Here is a 22830-nt window from a genome sequence, read left to right on the forward strand (position 1 = left end):
TTTTTTCAGTTCTGCTGTTTGTCAGAACCAAAATTAAACTGCCAGAAGTAGCAGGCTTGTCCGCCCTTTGCTTGCAAACATTCAGAGCCTGCTCTTTTGCCCTATTTAACTGTATAATTTAAGAAATTGGAGAACCGAGCCTCATGAAAGCTAAGTCAACAAAGTGTACTAGTTCTAGGGTGGGTCTGGAAACTTAAATACAGCAAGAAAAAATAATGTTACAGCAGGCCTTAGGGTAGTTTATTAGACACTTAAGTACTTGGCTGAACCTCAAGGGGCAGTCAAATAAAAATATTTTACCTGAATCCATTGTTTTACCAATTTCATTCCCTATAATAGGCACATACTTGTTAATCTGCAGGTATGACCCAAAATATTAAAATTACCCTGCCTCCCTTTTTTTTCTACACACATCACTACCTTTCTGAATGGCACGCTGGTTTGGAGATTAATAGCAAGCCTCCCATTTTTTGACATTTCTATGCAAAGCAATGCTGGCAGACAGTTTACAGTTTAATAGCTAAGATAACTCTCCTTTGCCCTAACCTATTTATTATATGACATAAACCTATGCCTTAATTAGATTAAAAGGTCCATGAAAGTTGAAGAGAGCATGATGCACTGGTTTCCAACAACCAACCAGGAAAAACTTAAGCTACAAAACGTTCCTTTCAAATTTTTTAGCTTTCTGACATAGAAAGTTTCTATTAAACTTCTTTTTCCTTCTTTTTACAACTGTCCTGACAACCACCAAGTTTCATCTGGCTGATGATACAAAAAAAATTTATAAAGAAATTCTCATTTGGAGAGGGACTCTTCATCAGGAACTGTACTGATAGGACAAGAAGCAATAATTTAAAACTGAAAGAAGAGAAATTTAGATTAGATATTAGGAAGAAATTCTTGACTGTGAGGGTGGTGAGACACTGGAACAGATTGCCCAGAGAAGCTGTTAATGCCCCATCCCTGACAGTGTTTAAGGTCAGGCTGGGTGGGGCATCGAGTAACCTGGTCTAGTGGAAGCTGTCCCTGCTCATGGCAGCAGGGTGGGAACCTGATGATCTTTAAGGACCCTTCCATTCCAAACCATTCTGTGAGTCTACGCTTTTCCAATGGACTTAGTTCTTGCTGAACATAGTATTACCTAGAAATATTACCTATTTGTTAATACTGAGGGAAGAGGAAAACATTTTTAAGTCTACACAAAGAACATGCAGCAGCTGAGAACTCCTCTCACCATTAGTATGCTGCCAGTGTCTCCACACCAGCAGGAATACTGTCAGTGTAGCACCATGTCCCTCCTTATGCTGGATGTGAATGTGTGAGAACAGCCTCACTCCTTAGAGAGACTGTAACTTAATATGATACAAACAAAAATAGAATGACAGTGATGAAACTGGACCTTGAGCAATACAATTAGTTTTATTAGCATGCTCTGCTGGACTTGTATGGCAATCAGACAAAGCCATTTAGTGGTTGCAACTTGAGTTCTTAATGAAATCTTCAGTGCAAGTGTGATCTTAAGTCATCAGCATCTTCTCTTTTATTTCTTCTAACAGTGGCTTTAAACTAACATCACTACAGCAGCAGCAAGCTTCTACACTTACATTTCATGCCTTATTTTCATTCAAGCGTTCCTAAAGTTCAGGGAAAAAAAACTAAAATAATGAGGATGTAAGTAGTATTAGAGTATTCCAATACCTTTTTGTAATTTCTCTAGGTGGAGAGGGAAGTGAGAGCACAAACCACTCTCTTACAGAGTTCCTTGCACCTGCAAATGAAGTAGTCCAGGTCTTTTAGCCTGGTTTAGAACTCTTAGATCTTCAAAACCATACCATTACTGAACTCTGAAACACATTCAGTAGGAAGTAAGTCTAGATCATGAAGACCTCTCCCTTTGCCAAATTTGTTCTAGTAACCTAACAGAGAGGGATCAAAACCACTTTCCACCACACGTCCTGAAACCATTTTCAGGGTTTTGGTTTGTCATTATAACACTTCTTTTCTGTTTAAAGAACATTTTTTTAAAAACCCTGAATCTTATTACATCACTGTTTATATTTGATTAACTGAAAAATCTATGTAGGTTTCTTGATACTCTGACCCCTCACATAAAATAAAAAGAATTTTCCCACCTGGACTGAAATGAAAAAAATAATCATGCCTATCTAAAAATTTTAAGGTGTTCTCACAACAGCTATGCCATTGCTATTTATTGTCTTGGCTACAAAATGGTTTATACTTGGGAGTAACAAAATACATTAATTGCCTTGCAGTTATGACTGCTTTAATAAATAGCTATTGAAAGTGCTCTGGAAAAGACACAGTGTCATACACAGGACACTTAATACTCACTGAAAAGCACTAACCACACATTTTTCATCAACAGACCCATTTAATACTCAGCTCACCTTGAAACTAGATTTTACTTTTCAAAAGAACAAACTTTTCAACAGGCCAATATAAACAGCTTCCAATTTATTTAGAATATATTATTCCCTTATTAAATAATCATTCTCAAATTAGAAAAGAAAATAAAGGACTACTGTTTGTACCAAGTGTAAACAGGCAACTGAATTTTAAAATGCTCATATCAAATGCCTATTTTATTTTAATCAGACGTCAATTACAATAATAGTTTTATTGTGATAGTCATTATTTAAATACATAGTAATGTTGCACCCTTATCATGCCATCCCAGAAGAAAAGTGGCTTGTGTAATTTTTTGGACACTAACAATGGTCTAGTTCTATACTGCCACAATAGCACCCCACTTCTGTGCTTGCCTTTAGTATTTTGTAAGGACTCAAGCTCATTTAAAAAAAAGTTTATTGTCTGAATAAATTAATTTTAACTATTATTAGGTAACACTAATTAGGTACACTGCTAGGTATCACTCTTCAGAACCTCTCATGCAGAAGTAAAAGATTTATCAAACTTCAAAATGAAATAATACAGAAACAATGAAAACAAGCGTCCTGGTTTAGGGCAAATTTAGGAGAAAACAAGTTGTTGATTTATATTCAAAGTTCACCTAAAAGGAGTCCAGGTAAGTGGAATTTGAGGATCTCATCTATGAGGAAAGGCTGAGAGAGCTCGAACTGTTTGGCCTGGAGGAGAAAAGGCTCAGGAGCAGAAATGTCACCAGTACACATAAATAAACACCTGAAGGGAGGAGGCAAGAAGATGGAGCCAGGCTCCATTCAGTGGTGCCCAGTGACAACAAGAGGCAATGGGCACAAAGTAAGAACAGACATCAGAAGACTCCTATTTTTTTTCTAAACTGCAAGGGGGATCAAGCACTGACACAACCAGATAGATTGTGGAGTCTCCACCCTTGGAGAAAACTCAAAAGCCAGCTGGACGTGGTGCTGGACAACCTGTTCTAAGTGGCCCTGCCTGAGCAGTGGGGTTGTATCAGATGACCTCCAGAGGCCCTTTCCAGTCTCAGTTATTCTAGAAATTATTAATTCGTCTTTCCACAAGAAAAACTAAAAAAATAAACACACACAAACATGACAGATCAAATAATTAGGAAGCAGTGTTGATCACAATATTTTTATGACTACATCAATCAATGACCTAATCAGCAAACAAAAATACAATTCTAACAAAAAAAGTTCAATTTAATACGAGTAAATTATTATAAAATGAATTCTTACATTTCAGAAGCTATTTTACAGGAAGAGCCACGAGAATGGAAAGAACACACCCACCTACACATTCCATTCCATTAAAAAAGTAACTTGGATGCAGTAAAAGTTTCCACATCACGATGCTTCACAGCATTTCAAAGTCTACATGCGTGGATCCACACAATTCAGAAGTTTTAATTATTTTTGAAGCTATCCAGTAACTTGAAACCAAAACAGACCACCTGGAGCTGCTGTTTTGATGTTTTTCAGCAACTTATTCATAGGACTGTACAACTAAACTTATGCTTGTCTACAATCTCATTTAACTGTGTCAAAAGCAAAACCAGAAGCTGAAACAGGTCTTCGAACTTCATCAACAACTTGCACTGAGTTATTACCAAACAAGGTGGGCAATACAGATCTGAATTTGAAAACTGTAAACTAACTGTCTCACCCTTTACCCTGTTAAAATCCACATTTTTTTCAAGTGTCAAATAAGACATCTGCTTTGCATCTTTTGATTAATTTAAAATAACTTTTATTTTTAATCAGACAGTACATTGAAAAATGGGTTCCAAAAAACTACAACACTTATCAAAGAATAATGGCATTATGATATTTGTGATTATAGTATTTTTTGTGAAACATTTAAGCAAAACAGAAGAAAAAGCCGCACAATTTGTTTTACATCTCACATATAAAAAGGTATTAAATAATTCCCAACTGCCAAAATAGGTAATATCACTTCAGAATAGGGTAAAGAATTTATTCAGTCCTGAGTAAAAAAAAAAGTCTTTACTTTGTGCTAGGCTTCCTAGTTTATTTTTCACTCAATAAAACAGAAAATTTCCGATTTCTTCTTATAAATAAAAAGTATGTCACATACCTGTTGTGTGTTTCTTTGTGACTGTAAACTGGATTGCAGCCTTCTCAAGAGTGGAACACCATTCCTAGAGAGTCTTTTAAGCAACCAGTAACTGTGCACTCGTTCAACAAAATGCTTCTTTCGCTGAATGGCCACCTGATTCATAATCTTATTTAATCTAAAACACGGAAAAACTGATATTGTATTTTTCACAGCAAAGCATATAACACATTTATCTATGGAAGTTAAACATCACATATATATGAATGTATGCTGTAAAACCAGAAGTAATAACTACATTACTAACTTCTTTCAGTAAGATCCCTTTTGGTACGATTATTTCTGAGCAGTAAATTACAACCACATACATCTGCTTGACACTGCAAGTTCTACCAAATACATTACCATACTTTATAAAGCTAAAGGGAATCAATTTTTCTGTAATCATTATTGGAAGAGCAATCCCAGATTAGGGCTGAGAATAAAGCTTTATGTGCCTTTCGCATAGACTGATTTTCCTATTGAAAATGAAATCAGATAAAAAGCTCCAAATCACTATGAAAATCATCAGGTCATTTATTGCCATCTACAGAAAGATTAGTAGTTTATTTTACAGACAATAAATCTTCAAACTCCTCCCATAAAAACATGTAATAAAGCCTTGTATTACTCTATTAATATTAAACTTCTGACAAATAAACCAAACAAAAAATATAAAACACAGGAACAACTATTATTTTACCCCACACATACAAGAAAATAACCAAACAGAGAAGACGTGAAGACAATGAAAACAGTTAACAAAATATTTTGATCAAAATTAATCAGTATTTTCTCTAAAGTTGCTTTTTTAACAAATGCAAATCATCTATGCATATACTTTTTTACAAATACTCAAGGAAAGTGTTTTATGAACATCACACACAACAATACTGATTCCTTTTTTCAAATAATGACATGTTAGATGACCAAGTCTCAAACATGACAGCGGCTTCTGAAAACATATTAAGAAAGCTTATCTGAAACAAATCTTCAGCTGTTTGTGCCTACAATATCTTGAAATTACAGCAAAAGAGAAGTTAGAAAAAGCTAATAGTTACAGAATGGAAATATTTTCTCTTTGTATGCTAATGCTGGTATTTGTAACCAGTGGCCGCCCTTGTAAAATTAATGCAAGATGCCCCAAGCTACCAACCCTCTGCATTGCAAGAGATGGTTCCTTCATCTGGGGGCAGGGGTGAGCTGGAAAGAGAGCTGGATGTGAAACAGTTACAGAAAGCAACAATGAAAAAAGAAATCTGTTAATTCTTCACTCAGAATATTACTACCACCCATAGCAAAACTCTACAATTGATAGTAGAGGGTCTATTGCATATTCTCCAAAATTTAATACTAAACCAAGCAAATATTAACTCAAGAAGTATCTGATTTGTAGAGCAGTACCATGAGACATTTAAAAAAGAATCATGATTGTATATACATACTAATGTTTTTCTACTTTTCCCCTTTTTGTATTAGGAAGAAAGCAGTTTTGCAGGTAAGTGATAAAAGCTAAGCAGTCAAAACACCAAAAGAAGATGTAAAGTTAGAAGTAAGCTTTGGGTAAAATGGTTTTTAAGAATATCTGGGAAAACTAAATATTTTTCAGACTAACATACAAGTGAATGTACTTTGACTTCAAAGGTCGTCTATCTGTGGGGTTTTTTGTGTAGAAGATAAGGTGCAATAGGTCTATTCAGTGCTACTAACCATAGCCAAAGCTTTCAGTCATCACCAGGTAAAGGCAGAGCAAACCCAGATTTTCTTTAAAATACAGTGCTATTGTGTCCTTTGGTTTCTCAATGACTTTTTTTTTTTTTTAATTAATAACTAAGCTAGTTAGGCATTCTTGAAAAATTCTACCTTAATTTAAAGCTTAGGTCTGCAAATGGACTTCAGACTGTCTTGTACATCTTTCACTGGAAGGCAGACACAGGCTTCACAAAGACTTACTCAATGCAGAACAGATGTGACCCTACTAAACTTCAAACAACATAATTACAATTAATTATAGAATGCAATCAAAGTCAAATAATTGCTTTCACAAATCTCTTGGAAACGGTAAAACCTACTGAACCAAGTCAAAAAAAGCACAGCCAAATACACAACTATTTGGAAAGATCAGAGAATCATAACATGAAGAAAGGTGCCTTGGCTTCATGCCCATCAGATGTGGCAAGACTAAGCAAACATCTTTAACTACAGCTTTAAGAACATTTGCCAATTCACATAGCAAACCATTCTATTCATGTGTAATTATAATAGCAGAGTGTTAAAAGAAGCTTAAGAAAGATGTGCACAGAAAACACTTTCCAACTTTCAAAACGTAAATAGACAGAAGGTAATTTGGAGTGCAGAGACTACTTTAAAAGTAGTTGGAAACTACTCATCTCTGCCTTCCCCTCTACATTAAACCAAGAATTTCATTTAAACAACACACATGGGTAGCAGCTATATACTTGTCAAAATACAGAGCTCTGCAACTCTTCACATGGCAGGTATCTGCACAGCCTCTACACTATGAACTTAGTGCTAGCAGGATGTTACATTTGCTGTTACACTCTAACTACCCACTACCTGTATCACAGCTCTTCAACCATCCTTTTGCTTAGTCTGATACTTCCAGGCACTTTTACTGTCCCAAGCACCTTCAATTTTGATGGGCAATACAACTATTTTGGGGAAACGAGACAACGTTGCTGTAAAACCCTGAAAGATGCACAGACTGGGTACTGATTTTGAAGCTCCCGCCACCTAAATGAATTTTCCATACATTCTACTTCCCTTTTTTTTTTTTTTTCTCCCAACAAAGATGTAATAAAAACCCCCTGAAGAATAACAAAAAAACATGTATTTGGGCTAGGTAAGGGAGAGCTGTTTAAAGACTTCATCATTTTGCAATCCACGATCTGACTTGGACATGACAGGAGTAATTGCTACAGTACACTGATAAATCCCCAATGCAGAGGCAAGGCTTAGAGAACTTGGGGCACCTCCCAAAACTACAGAAAACACCTCAGCGAAGGCATTTTTTTGCTAAGGTATCTGTTCACGCTAGCACTTTTTCCAGTATAAGCACATCAAAAAAGAACAGCTTTCTGTATTATTTCCTAAAGGCAAGTCAAGCATACCAACTACTGGGAGAAAAAAAGCCATCATTTTCCCTCAACTTATCAGTTATTTAAAACAAAGTATATAGAGGAATTTGGAAATTCTTAAAAAGGTGCCTGTTCCAATGATATTCAGTGACTGCTGCTATCTAGCTGGTCTCATAAAAGCAGCGTTAGGTTTCAAGCTGATGACCACTGCAGCCTTTTGATGTTTTAGCACTAGCAGTCATACTAATTCTTGGTTTTGTTTTTTTACAGCTACATGCTGAAACTACATGGATGAGAAAAACATTTTTCAGAACTGTTTTAATTGTGCCACAGCCAACTGAGTGAGCCAGAACCACTTCCTTTCCCCAGCCCCAGCCCTGTAAAACACTGATGTGCACTACAAATGGGGATATCATACAATTCCCTGTTTGTCTTTAAACAGGCAAAGGTCCCTTCTGAACCAAACCTTTGAAATAGCACCTACAGTCTCCTCACATGGAGACACAGGGTGGATAATCCACCCTGTAAAGGATGACACTTAATGCACTGGTCAATGCATTCAGAGAGCTGAGTGTGTTACTCAGACCTTGCTTCCTCACCTTTTACAGAAATGCATTCAATAATTTTGTCAATGTAAGAGATGCACTTTTAACATATTAGCAAATCTCACAACTGCCTTCTTTGACTCACGACTTCCTCTCCCAGTTTCAGTTACATATCACTGTGGCAACTGGTTACAGGGAAAAGTGAAACCAGTATTTTTGGCAACCAACGGTGTGGCAGTTTAACCTCAGAAAGCCAATGAGAGATAATCAGCCACTTTTTTATCAATCTTTACTAACCACTGCACAGACCATATATGCCTTTTAATACCACAGGTTATTATTTTACCTCAAGATTCTTAAGTTTTTGAAATATAAACTGGAGAGAGCATTTTCTTGAGCAAGTATGTGACTTTGACATTACTATAGTAACCCAAGCACAAGGAACTCAATATGAAAATCTGTATTAATCAAACACCCAAAGGAAGATCATATATCCATTAAAACTAAGCAATTTTTGAACATGAATGAACCCTAGTATTTTAATTGCCATACCCGTCCTGAGTCTCCAGTTTTATCTGTTTGTTATTTTGCATTGTCCTTTATCCAGCATAGCACTACTAAAGGTACACACAACACAGGAAAACTTCATTATATCCTGTAAAATTTCATTCAGTATCACTAACATACCAGTTTCTCTTGACCTATGCTAATATCCATTAACAATCAAATTATGTTCTACTTTACAGAGCAAATAAAATACCTTTTTTTTCCACACAACGATTGCAGAAATGTTTAAAAACCTGTCACAACAAAATGTTAAAAAAATTTATTGAACAAGTTGCAACAAAGTAAACTGAGTTTCCAGAACACTTGAATCTTCAAGCCTTGTTCAGCAAAGTTCCACAAAATGGACTGAGACTTGTAGGAAGCAGAAAAGACACAAGACTTCTCTACAGATAATTATAGTAATTCCAATGACACTTACTGGAAGACAATTAAAACTAGAATAAAAAGCTAGGAAGAATTTATTTGGTGGATTGAAATTAATTCTCGAGCCTTACCAACTATTCCTCCTATCTCCATATCCAGAAACTTTAGTTTTTGAAGACCAGAATGCCCACCCAGATGAAACTCTCTCTACTCTTCTCGTGGAAACCTGTGGCAGCAGCTGCTTATGAAAGTGTTTGTAAAAGTTGTCTTTCAATACACTTTTTTTTTTCAAAACAGTGAGAAACCACAACTTCGTTATCCTATTCCTCAATAAAAGACAAAACTTATTATATGACTTATTAACTTAAAAATAAAAAACTCCTCAAACTGGTCTGACCAACTTGAAAGAAAACACGGGCAAATGAATAACTGCGTAAAAATCAGAATCCATCTGCATATCTTTATTTCCTCTTGAAAAAGGACAACATTCCCTTAATACCAAGCAGAAGTAAGACAAATGCCTAATAGAGCATATCAAATCCTGGAAAGACTGAAAAATATTTCATTTAAACCTCTGCAACACAAGTCTGCAGAATGGACATGCAACAAATACACACTTTCTTAATTAGAACTACTTTGCAGGTTGTATTCCTTTTGGACTGTCATGTTTTAGAAGTATTTGATTTTGAATGCAATGTAGGAAGTACTCTGTCTTGCTTACATGACTGTGAACCCCCTATTTTTCTATTTGAGCAAGCAGCTTGTAAAATTTTGCTTGGACAGGAAAAGTAGAACAGTGAACTGAAGAAGTACGAAAACACTGTTATTTCAGTTAATTCTGTTTTCTTCTTATTCTAACAACTAGAGTTTGTGATATTCCAAAACTTTGCATAAGGGAAAAAAAAAAAAAACCAAAACAATAAATAAAATAAAAAACCCAAACCAAACCCATCTCAAAGAAAACCTCCCACCTTGTCACACGGGAAAAATCTCTTCTCAGAAAAACTATATGCACATGTTTACCTCTGCCAGTTCCTATACTTATATAATGACCACACATGATTTGAAATCTAATATTTCTATATCTAATTCTTTCTATACCTAGTATAAATCAAAAGGTTAATTTCACATCAGATGTATTAATCAAAAATCACATTTTGATTTGTAATAAGAGGAAAGTTCTGTATTTATCTTCTAATTTTTTGTGCACTCTGTAACTTGATCATTGAATAAAAAACCTGCCAGGAGATGGTTCTTCAGACAATGCATTCTTTAGATGTTTTGCTATGGCACAAATCACAACATCCTCTATTTGGCACAAAAAAAAAATTAAATGGAAGTTCACATAACTGGTGAAACTCAGAAGTTCTGAAAAACAAAATCACATAAATCTTGGTCTTCATAACTGCATTATCACATATATAATCACTGTGGACCAAACCCCTTGGAAATCACATAGAATATTAATGATAGGCCTTACACAGGTAACATATTAATTTGCTTTAAGCTTCTTGGCCTTGTGCACATAAAATGAACAAAAGAAAAAAATGTATTATTTTTACTCAAAATCTACTTTTACAATTTACTAAATAAGTTACACTTCTTTGAACACATTCATTAATCCTTATTTAATAAGCCAAACAGTGTCAAGATGAACTAGCTTCAAAATAATGCTCTAAAGTTACCTTTACTTTTTTTAAATACTGGTGAGGCAAAACTAGTGAACACCACAGTAGCTTTTTTAATTTAGGGAAAATGACTTTTTTATTTAAGCAAAGAGATCAGGATGACATCAGGAGTAGTTTCTACATGTAACAGAAAGGTTTCAAAGTCAAACAATGTGACAAGACAAGAAACATCAGCAGTTGAAGATTTCTGGCATTCCCCTCAGGTGATTATAATCCAAGTATTAGGTACAGTCACAAGACATACCTACATCATGCTCCCCTGGAATTAAAATAAGCATTTTCATACCATTCTGTAAATCATACATACATGTATATTCAAGGATAAAGAGCTAACAGACTGGTCAGGATTTATTCAGCTTCCAAGTTCTTTGCAATGCTGGCCCTAGCAGTATTTTTCAATAGCTTTTTTGATGTTGAATTTTAAGCCACATTTCTTGTTCTTTCCCCCCACCTTGACAACTTTCTGAACGTCAAAAAAAAAAAACCCCGAGTACCCTAAAAAAGTTTTAAAAAATCCCCCAAAAGAAATTCACAAGCTACATACATGAACAAAAAGCATGATCTGTGAATGCTGACTAACAGTGTCTTGAAGGCTTTGTTAATGTTCCTTTCCCCTTATACTGCATTTCAACACTTTCTGTTTATTTATTACTTATTTTTCTGGTCTGTACTTCCTTTCAGAGACAATCAATATCCCTATGTTAAGATAAGAAGACTACATTTAATTACTTGGTAAGAAAGTTCAAGATAGCTCAATTGGGTAAATTATAAACCAAAAGAAAATACTGGTTTTGCCTTGAGACCCAGTAACAGAAATCCAGCGTACTACCAGGCACACTATTCCTCCTAATAAAACCAAAGATCAACATAGATAAATCAGTTAAGGTGGGGCACACAAATGCTGATCTGTCAAAACAGCTGAAGATGTTTTTATAAGAGTCTCAGCAATTTTTGCTCTCAGTTGTCAGCTATTACTTACCTTACTTTCATAATAATCTTGTAATTCTCTTTTAACATTATTGATGCAACAGTGTTCCTACTTCTGATAAAAGTGGGGCTTTTTTACTTATCCTTTGCTTTCTATACAAAGTATTGCATTTCAAATGTTTTCTTAATTTCAGACAGAACAAACATGCCATGTTTGCAGAAAGAAAAACTAAATGTGAAAGCAAATATTTATATGCTTTTAATGCCAGCTTCCATTTAATAGAGCAGCACTTGCACGAATGGCATTTTAATAAAGGAGATTACACTGTATCTCAGTGTATACTTTAAAAATACTGTAGATTAAATTTTTCATATCACATTCCAATTCCCTCCAATTATATAGCTACAATATCAGAGTTTCACAGCATTTTTAAATAATGTGAATATTGACACTGGCTAACAAGTAAACATTTTTTAAATTCTTCTTTTGACACATAAGATCAAGAGTCTACAATGTTATTTGTACTGGAGAATCAAGCCCTCAAAAATAAGAGAAACCATGTAGTTCTCCCAGCTAACATTGTAACACTTTTGCTTCATGTACCTATCCTGATTGCTGAATAAGGTAACAGTTATAAAGGACAAGCCTGAGCAGCAGCGGATTAAAAAAAAAAAAAACCCACAAGAAATTGAGCACAGTCAGTGCAAGATAACTGACAGAGAGAAGCAGATAGATTTAGATTGCCAAGACAACCCTAAAAGTTAGGATTTCCTAACTTGAAAATTCTGGACCTGCAGTCTAAACAAAATCCTCCTAGGTTTTGTTTTTGTTTTGGTTTATTGGGGGGGGGGGGGGGGGGGGGGGCCGGGGCGTGGGATCTCTCTACTAAGCAATATTCAACCATTACACATCCCTAGTAGCATATACTATACTTCAAGAACAAATTTGCTATTTTCTTCAGCCAAACTAGCTGGTGGCAGTGGGAGGCTACCTTCTGCCTACCATTTGCCAAGAGGAGCAAGTACTGTCTGTCCTTCCCATACAGTGGAAAAGTTTTAGATATCCTTTCCCACTCTCCTCCCTACACAGCACAGCTGCTCTGGCACTTCCCAGGAATACAACTTTCAGATGATCCCCATTTCTATCTTTAAACAATCAAAAAACCCAAAAAACAAACAAAAAAGCCCACCAAAAACAGGCAAATACAAAAAGCTAGTGAGTATGAACAGTACAGTGTAAGCCACCATGTTCAAGAGTTTGGTATTTCAATAAGAACTGAATTTTCAAGTAAAGAAACAACACATCTCTCTAGTCAGGTCTGACAGACAACCTCCAGATATGAGTTCCCTGGCAGTCCCATACATTATTACCAGAGCTAAGCAAGTTACAAGTCAGCATTGACAGCACTGAAAACTGAAACCACCCTAAGGCTCCAAGATGAACTACCTCACCTTTGGAAGTAGATACTCAGGTATAGACTTTCTAAAATACCTAGGCAACAGGACAGATACAGGCCCAGTATTAAAAATAAATTACCAAAAAAAAGAGAAAAAAGAAGAGGTAGGAGAGGTAAGCATTTATCGCCTATCATCAATGGATCAATGGTTAGCAACTTCTGAGCTGCACCCCTAAATCAGCAGTTCACAGATGAAATGCTGAGAGATCATATAATTAGATGATAAATGACCTAGAGAATGACACTATCTATATCATTTAACTGCAATGAGAATATGAGATCTGTGTAAGAAATTCTGGTCATAGTCATTCAAGGCAGTAGCACAGAAACTCAACCTAAGGTAAACTGATCCAGAACTTTACGAGCTACAAAAGTTGTGTAGAAATTATGAAGTATGCTGTTCCACACACAGCCTTTTTAGAACATCCTGAACATTAGGATAATTGCTTTGGAAAACAAAATTATTAAAAATTGTGTTACTAAAATGCTCAGTCATTCATACACTCTCACCATCCAGAAAAGGAAACAAATCCTTTTCCTTAAACTGAACATAAATTGCAAGATGGTTTTCCTGAAGCTTCACCAGAGGCACTCAGGGGCTGCATCCAGCTCGTACTTTCCTCCACTATGATCTTGATATTTGTACACCCTTCCAACTACCAACTGTGAAGATCCAGTAATATGCTGAGGAGGCATACAGCCTAGGTATTAAGAAAGCAATCCAAACCAAGCATCTCCACGTGTGCCTCAATTTCCAGAGATGTTGAAAACATATTAAAATCAAATTCTCCAGGTAAAAAAGCACCAGTGTCCAAAGTATATATTCATTCTCTAGTAACTTAAATAGCTTATTTGCTCTTCCTCAAGGCCTCTGAAAAATCATGCTTCAGCTCCAAGGGAAAAAGGAGTATTTAAAAAACAGATTAGAGAAAAATAATAACATAAATGAAGACTACTGTGAAATGATCCAAATATTTTTTTAATACTTTATGAGTATGTCCTTAATTCCTACAGAAACACAAGACTGTTTCCTAAACAGACAAAAATTGAAGAACAGCCAAAGAAAACTGGACAACTTTGGTACTAAAACTAGAGTTTTGGGTCTGCACTGTAATCACTTTTCCTTTTAATATGGCCATTTGTTTCATTTTTAATTCAGGGATCAGTTTTCTAGGACTGATGTTCACAGTTACAAAGAGTACTCAAGCAAGGGTCTCCCTCAGCCAAAGACAAACAATTTATAATAAAGCTCAACTTTAAAATACCTTTAAACTGTACACTTTTTACACTTACAACATACAGTATAGGAATTGCACTTGTTTCTAGAAACATGAACAGATGCATAAATAGAAGAATGCTGAATTTCTCTGCAGTCTTGAAAAGAAAGTCAATCACTGACATGAAAAAAAAAAAAAAGAAAGAATAAAATATCTTGTATTTTTGCTCCCGGCATCAAATGACTATTTTAAAAAAAGCCATCTGATGATAGCATCTTTTTAGGATCCATTTTTTTTAAAAGTTGCCAATGGAATGAGATGCTAGAGGCACAAATAAGAACATACTTTCTAACCCTCAACTCTTAGTTCATGTTCTTTCTTACAGTGTCCCAAAAAAAGCAAAACAAAAAAACACTGCACTACCAATTGGGATTATCCTAATTAAGTGAAAGCCAAATTATTGTACACCAATGGACACTAGTTCCTGTTTAAATAGCAGTATTAGTTGCCTACTGTTAACTAAAGTTTTTCTACAGTGCACCACTAAACAAAAAAAAGCCATTTCACCAAGCCAATCCTAACACAGAACAGAGCAATCAATCTGGTGTTTGGAAACTTCGCATGGGAGCTGAAGGCTGTTTGTCAAAGTCAGTCAATAAGTAGCTTCTTACATTAACAAAACTTATTACAGGAAAGAACTGCAGTCTCTAAACATATATTTATTTAGATTAATTTAACCAGCTTTAATTGCTCCCTACCTGAGACTTGTGAGTCAGCTATTTAAAGGCAATGTATTATATTAAAAGCCCTCATTTCTTTCAGAGGCTTTCAAAGTCCAGTCACAGGACAGGAAATGAGCCTGCACACGGAACCAGTGCCTATTTGAGAAACTTTCTAAACTACTGCTCTTAAATTAGTAAGAATTTAATTCAAGAGGTAAACAAATATACTGGTGTTGTAAACATAAAAACATAAATTTCAGAAACACCTCTGGAGAAGTTATTCTGCTACACAAGGAAAAAAATACTTCCTTGAAGGTTTTTTGTAACACTTACATAGATATTACTCTACAAGTTTATTCTTAATTTATGTGACATGAACAAGATTCAAAACTTACATACACAATTGTAATTTTCATTTTGGATCTCTTAAAATTAGAAAAAGAAGCTCAGAATCCAAAATTACAAATAAACTTAACTTTGAGCTTGGATTTCTCCTTAATATGAAGATCAGCTGCATGTACTATTCCAAATTCAGCAGTTAATTCTTAGAAGTACAATGACTGACAAGTGAAAACGCAACGTAACTTAGTCTGACAAAAAAACTCAAACCAAACGTTCTGAGGACAAGACAGACCACTTGATTACTCAGTAATTTCTCTGAGGAAGTTACTGCATTTTTAATGCCACTCCACAAAAGCGCAATGTACATAATTAACGTTAGTTCTCTGAAAAAGGCCTTACAAAAAAGCACGTAAAAATGTACAAAAACTTCAAGGTGCCATCTAAAAGCACTGGTTGAAAATTAAATAGATTAAATAAAGTAAAGGTTTTTCATATTTTGATGGTTTGCTTACCTCTGGGGGGGAATATAAGGAGCAGATACTGTTGGCATAACTGTACAGGGTTCAACCACTGTTTTCTTGGCTTTTTTTGTCTTTTTCCTGATTTTTGATGTAGACCTAGCAGTTCTGACTGATCCCTCCTTTCTACAAACACCGTTTTTGATTTCAGCTTCTCCATAAATATTGAGTGGTCTCCGTGTGCAGCCTGGTGGAGTATGCACATCGCAGTAGGCAGTCTTTTTCACAGAGAACGTTGTTCCACTGCCAGTTAGCTCTTTCACAGGTTCCATTTTCATATACAGACCAGCCTTTTGAGCACACGTCACATGGAATGCAGTATAGCAGTTTGCTTTGTGGCACTGGATGCAGGCACCAACACCTTTCTGTTTACAGAGGTAGCATGTTAACTTCCATCTGGCTGGGGGAATGTTCCTGACACCATCAATTGGCTCAATAAAAACCGTATTGGCAAATCCAACTTCTGGAATCCACAGAGCGCACACCACGTGTCCCCAACGATCATCATCTGTCTTTTTAAAGGCACCTCCCTTGTTTGGGCACAGCACACAGTCTACAGGCCGAGAGCGGGACTGCAAACAGTGTCTGCAGAGCCACTGGCCCTCAGGTATATATGGCACCCCATAGCATTCCTGATGTACTGCTAAATTACACATATCACAAAACAGGATCACATTGCTGTTCTGACATTCACCATCCATGCATATACAACACACTGCATCTTCATCAATTAAAGACTGATGATCACCCTGTTTTTGGTTCTCACAATAAGACTCTTTTTCAAACCTATCCATAAGGAATTCAAACATATTTTGGGAAACAACTGACACTCCATCACTTTTCCGCTTGTCATTGATCAATTCTAACCATGCATAATCTTCTTCATCCATGTCATACTCAACTTCGTTATCAAGTTCTTCTGCTGACTTCTCAATGAATTTGTAATAAATTGGAGGTCTCCGAGGAGCTGAAGGGGGACTGTATTCAACAATCCGTACTTTTGGTTCTGGAAGAGGAGCTGTTGTAGCAGGTATACCATGTGAGCTCGGAAGAGCTTCATTTTTCTTTTTCACTTTGTTATTTTTATGGCGTTTGCTTCTTAGACAAACTGGTGGTCTTTCACTATTTTCTTTATTGCTGTTGCATTCACTCATTTCCTGGGCAGTAAGATCATCTTCTAATATAATTTCTAAAGGATCAAAGATACTGATCCTATGCAGGCGACCCTCAATTTCTATTTCAACCATCCTTTGAGCTTGAGCGTATGTCAAGGTTTCTCGTGTCGGGGAGTGCTTAATACTGCATGGGGAAGAAGAATGCCTTGCTGCCGATACTCGATGGCATCTTCCTTTTCTCCTCATTTGGTAATGTTTACCTAAAATTAGAGCAACAGTTAATACTATGAACTCCAAATAATCATATTAAAAGATTAGTTTTACTGTAGTAAGGGAAAAAAACCTCCAGTTCTACAGCCCTCTATGCATCTATTTAACTAAAAGTAAACAAAACCAAAAGCCCGTCACTCTTACTCAACAGGACTGCTCGGTTTCGTACAGGTTTAACCTGAAGATCAATATATCTTCTAAATATCAGCTTCCCTGAGTAAACACAGCTATACAAAATCCTTGCTAGAAACCCTCCAGATGCACTGTTGGCAAGACCACTGCATGAGAACAAAAACATTTCAGATGTGTCACATTAAAAAAAACTACATTTGTTGCCTTGTAAGAAAACCTTTAATACAATACTTAACACCTTAGGGGCGCCTGCAGTTTGAAAATTTTTGCAACAGCTACAGATTATGTCCTCTAGACCTCTCTTCAAAAGAACTAATGCAATTGTGAAAGAAAAATGAGTTTTCTCTGAATTTTTTCCAGTGCAATTTGAAACACTCATGTTATCAACTACTTATAGCTGTATTTAAAAGCTAGAAAAGCACACATACTTCCACATTTGGCAAGTGGGCAGTTTGACAGCCCTATACTTTTTTTACTTTCCTCAATCCTTAGTGAGCCCATTATTCTTCACAACATGACAAGAACATGACAGAATTCTTAGTGCCCAATATGGTGCAGTATGGACTGCAACTAGTAAATATTTCACCTGTAAAGCAGATTTGACTTAGGGCCAAAACATGTTCCCTGCTTTTAAGTACACACAGTCTTTTCCTTCAACAGATTCTTCAGGAGCTGTTCTCAAACCAACTGCTGAGAGATAGAAATCTTCCTGTTTACAAACCCAGTCCCAAGCTCGTTAAAACAATTTTTAAGTTTACAACCTACTGCAAAAAGATCACATACCATACAAAAAGATAGCTTTCTCCCCCCACTCCAAAGCCCCATGACTAAGATGGTCAAAAAAGGTTAAGTTAAAAGTGTCCATACATACTTATGCCTTTTGACATGTTCACACTGGGTGGGGTTTTTCTCCTATAAGGGTTGAAAATATTATAAACCTGACTGACATTGTCAAGTCTAAAATTCTATTTCACTCCTTCCTTTTTCCCAATAAATCATTAATAAATAGCATCATTCAACCTCAGCTACATAAAAAGCCCTTGATCTTTAATCACAGCCTAAAGTATTATTAAGGCCTCCCCATTTCAACTCTGCATTTTGAGTCAGGGCTGCTCACTGTAACACAAGTAGTGTTAGCGTGTATTGCCAAAAAAAGGGAGAAATAGAGAAATCAAAACACAACTGCTGTGCAAGACCAGTGTACCTATTTCGGGAAGAAAACAGCAAGCACTGAACAACAAACTCCATTAATTACTCCATGCTGCTTGCCTTTTGCTTAAGTCTAAAATGCCAATTTCTAGAGACCTCAAAGCACTGAAGGAACTCCTTTCACAGGAAGACTACTAGATCACTTGGGCAACTAACACTAAGACTAGTTCCCAAAAGTCTCTGATCTGTCTGCTCTCACAAACAGACTCTGTTTTCATAATCTAAGCTAGTTTTATTATTCATGCAAGAATTGTGCTTCTCATAAATCTGACTTTTACACAACTCATTCTTAACCCTCATTACTAGATTCTATGCCTTATAGCCAGACAACGGTCAGTGCTTAATCATGACAGATCTCTGTTCTGCTCTTTATAAACAACAGAAGAATATTAAAGGTTCCATTTCTTCAAACAACTTTGGAAGAAGCATTTAATAATTAAATTCTGTAAAACAACACAGGATTCAATCATACTTGTTTCTTAAGTGCAGAAAACAGTTTAAAAAACTAATACTGCCAAAGAAGGTCCAACCACTAAAACATACCAGTAATTTAATCAAAACTAAAAATCAGTTTCCAGCTTCAATAGAGATTTTGTAATTCAGAGACCCAAATACATTACAATGGCCCTGATTTGTGTTATGGTGAACAAGTAATGATGGATTTTTCATCTGAAACAAACTGATGTGTCCATGTACAGCAACTTATTACAGACCAGAATGACATTACTTGTCAATCATGAAACAAGGTTTACAGCATGTTTACCTCTTGTAATTGCATTTCAATTCTGTCTAGAAGCAAAAGCCTGCTTTGGTACTTCTAATGCCCCTTCCTACATTTTAGCTGGTTGTGTATCTGTTCGTAGTGGCTCCTGAGGATAGAGACTGTTTCACAAAAAATACAGAAGGACGGGGTGAAAGGTGACCTTCAGAAATCAAAAACATGTGTAACTTGTCCACACTACAGTACCAATAGTTAGCCCAGTACCACAGAAAAACACATTAATGCTATGTTTCCAAGCTTTCCACTCTGCTCTGTTCCCAAGATTCTTGAGTATGGCTTCAGGCAGGAATTAAAAATAGGAAGAAAATACTCAAAAGCACAAGTTCTTTAATCTTGCTAAAAGATTTAGGGCGGCTGTTGCAAAAGTAAAACGAACTGTACAAACCAGACTGATAAAAAAAATTATTGTGCTAACACCTAAGTATACTGTAATACTCAACAGTAAATACAGCTGACCTGGGAAGGAAGTTACAGTCTCAAACACAGAATGGACACCCTACAAATACAATGTAGTGCACACAGAATCGAAACTGGTAGTACTCAGGCCGAATTTCATGCAAATTTAGCGTGAATAACTTAAATGCCCCAGAGGCCAAAGCAGTGTTATGTTTCTCCAAAATTCTTCTGTTTGCAAATGTTCTATAAATACTCCGGATGAAGATCAGAGTTCTGCATAGCAAATTCATGACCCACAATTGGTTTGCTTTTCCTACGCAATTATCAGCTGGCATTTCTCCCTCCTACCCTCTCCCCTTCCCAGGATCCTGCAGATCAATAGGAATGAGGACCAAGATGTGCAACTGAAGCGTAAACTAAGGCAAGTTTCCATTCGATGACCACAAAGATACTGCACTAAGCGCACACAAAATTATTTTAATGCACTTCTGTTAGCACTATCCTGCCCTCAAAGACTGCGGGATATAAACCAGGAAAGTTATCCACAGCTCTCATCTCCTAGAATTGCATCAGCTACTTGGGAAGGAAATCACCAGCAGACGTTTTTCCTTCCCAACAGAAGTACATTGAGATAGCTGTTTCTGTGAAATGCATGGTATGAGGCAAAAATAAAATTTTAAAAAGCTATTTATCAAGGTGTAGGATAGCTAAAACCAACACAAAAGGTACAGTACCATATACTTCTAAACCACAATCACTGTCCTAGTTACCTTCCTCCTCTTCAAAAAACTGTCTTTAGTCCCAGGATCCCTGCTCAATGGACTAGGGAATTAGGGAATTCCACTCTCAATGGCACTTTCATGTAGGCCATTAAAAAGAGAAAGACACAGAAGCACTCTTTAGTCCTAGACAATGAGGGACGGTAAGCAAACAGCGCTCACACGCACACTAGGCGGACATCGCCCGCCGCTTCAGCCGCGCAGCAGGAGCGATTCCCCGGGGCACGACCCAGAGCGGGGGCTCACGGAGCCCGGCCAACGTGCGCGGGCACGGCCAAGACACGCGGGACCACCAGAGCCGTTCTCTCCCGGCCCGGCGGAAAAAGCCCACCGCCGGCGGATCCCGCACGCCGCCGGCTCCCGCGGCCACGCCGGAATCCTGCCTCCCGCGCGCGGCTGCCCCCGCCCCCGGGCCCGCCCCCGCCGGTGCCGCGCCGACACTTCCTGCCCACGCCCAGGCAGCCTCCAGCGCGCTCCCTCCCCTCCCGCCGATGGTTCCTGCCCGGCGCGGCGCTCCCCCCTCCCGGCCCCCGGCAGGATGGTTCCTGCCCGGGCCCATCATCTCCAGCCCTTCCCAACAGTCACTCCCTCCCCGCCGCGAAAATACTCGGCCCACAAATATGGCGGCTGACAAAACAGCTCCAGCGGCGCCCTCCCTCCCTCCCCCAGACCGCCGCGCTCGCCTCGCCTCTCCGCCCGCCCGCCGCTGCCCTCCCCCACGGGCCGCCGTGCCCAGTCCGCCCTGCTCTTTCCCCCACGCCGCTCTCCCGTCCGGCTGCGGCGGGACCCGCCGGCTCCCGGCCCCGCAGCCCCCGCCCGCCCGTCCCCGCCGCCCACCCGGCCGTACTCACGCTGTGGGAGCCGCCGAGGAGCGGCTGACAGACCTCCCGCTCCGCCGCTGCGGCCGACGCTCGGCCGGGTTAATGGCGGAGGCCCCGCCGGTGCTGCCGCCTGGCCCCGCGTCCGGCAGCCGCGGGCGGCCGAGCGGGCGCTACGAGGGCCGCGCTGCCCGCGGCGGTCACCCGGCGCTGGGTGCGGGGCTGCTGCTGCCGCCGGGCGCGGCGCATTCGTGAGGCGCGGCGCGCGTCGCCGTCCGGCTGCGGGCTCGGCGCTCGGCTCCCGGGGCTGAGCGGCTCCCCTCCCCCCGCGGCACAAACAATGCGGCTTCACCACAGCGCTGCGCCGACGGGGGGGAGGCGGAGAGGCGGGCGGCGAGGGAGGGAGCGAGCGAGCGAGGGAAGGGACGTGAGGGCGCCAGGCACCGCCCAGCCCCGCCGCTGCCGCCGCCGCGGGGCGGGGCCTGCGCGCCGCCGCTCCCCGCGCCCGGGGCCGGCACCGGCCGCGCTCGGGGCGGGAACGCGCTGGCCCCGAGAGCGCCCCGCTCCCGCCCGGACCGGCCGGGCCCGAGCCCGAGCCCGAACCCGCCGCGCGTCCCTGGTACAACGTGCGAACGGCCCAGCGCGGGGCCTCGGGAACGGATGGAGGCGGGACGCGGCTCGTTACAAAACCGAGGCTAAAAAGTTGAAGCGACTGGTATTTATTATCTTTTGGGGGGAAGTCCAAGCTCAAGATTCCTTATGTAGAAAATGTACTTGAAAGTCAGCTCTTTCGTGGTCTCTGGGTCAAGCTGTTGCTTGTAAGTTAACTGATAAAAGCCTTACATTTTGACAGAGAAAAAGGTTATTTGTGGCTTTCCCTGCGAAGGACACCCTTTGTTAGGTATTATTTTTAGACAGCGATTACAGCAATATTCGAGAACTGGAGGATTTTACTGCAATACATTTCTGCAAGGCAGCTGCACCCACATACTTAGAAAACAACGTTTTAGCTGGCCCAGCCTAACACAAACGCTTGCCTGTGCTGATCATCCAGAGCAAGTCCTGCATATAGTAAAAAGCAATTGAGAGTAGGTGTGATTTTTTCCCCATCTGTATTTCACATCCACTCAGCTAAATTGCTGCAAAACAACTTACCAATTCATTTTAATATTTTCTCCAGCAGTAAGAGGTTTCCTTGCCTCAAAAACCAGTTGGTCCTACAATAAATATATGACTAGGGAATCAGAAATAGATATGCTTGTTATTACTTGTAGAAAAAGTTAATTAAGAGAGTTAATTAAGAGAGTTTAAGCAAGTAGGCTATGGAAGTCTTGTAGAATGTGAAAG

At 38.7% G+C, this 22830-nt stretch overlaps 1 protein-coding gene across 4 annotated transcripts in view; it reads right to left on the reverse strand.

The window, feature by feature from the left end:
* BRD1 (bromodomain containing 1) overlaps positions 1-21922 on the reverse strand; it is a 60757-nt gene extending 38835 nt beyond the window's left edge. For 2 of the 4 annotated variants that reach the window (XM_038154870.1, XM_038154869.1), the window contains exons 1-3: positions 21517-21921; positions 15978-17358; positions 4522-4678 (exon numbers count right to left, since the gene is read on the reverse strand). In XM_038154870.1, coding sequence (XP_038010798.1) covers positions 4522-4678; positions 15978-17344 — 1524 coding nt within the window. In that variant the 5' untranslated portion in view covers positions 17345-17358; positions 21517-21921. Of the gene's footprint in view, positions 1-4521; positions 4679-15977; positions 17359-21516 lie in introns of all 4 variants that reach the window. The other 2 variants (XM_038154868.1, XM_038154871.1) reach the window with 1 other exon arrangement.
* Between the last annotated feature and the right edge of the window lie 908 nt (positions 21923-22830).

The sequence above is a fragment of the Motacilla alba genome, chromosome 1A (genome assembly GCF_015832195.1).
Source record: "Motacilla alba alba isolate MOTALB_02 chromosome 1A, Motacilla_alba_V1.0_pri, whole genome shotgun sequence".
Classification (NCBI taxonomy): Eukaryota; Metazoa; Chordata; class Aves; order Passeriformes; family Motacillidae; genus Motacilla; species Motacilla alba.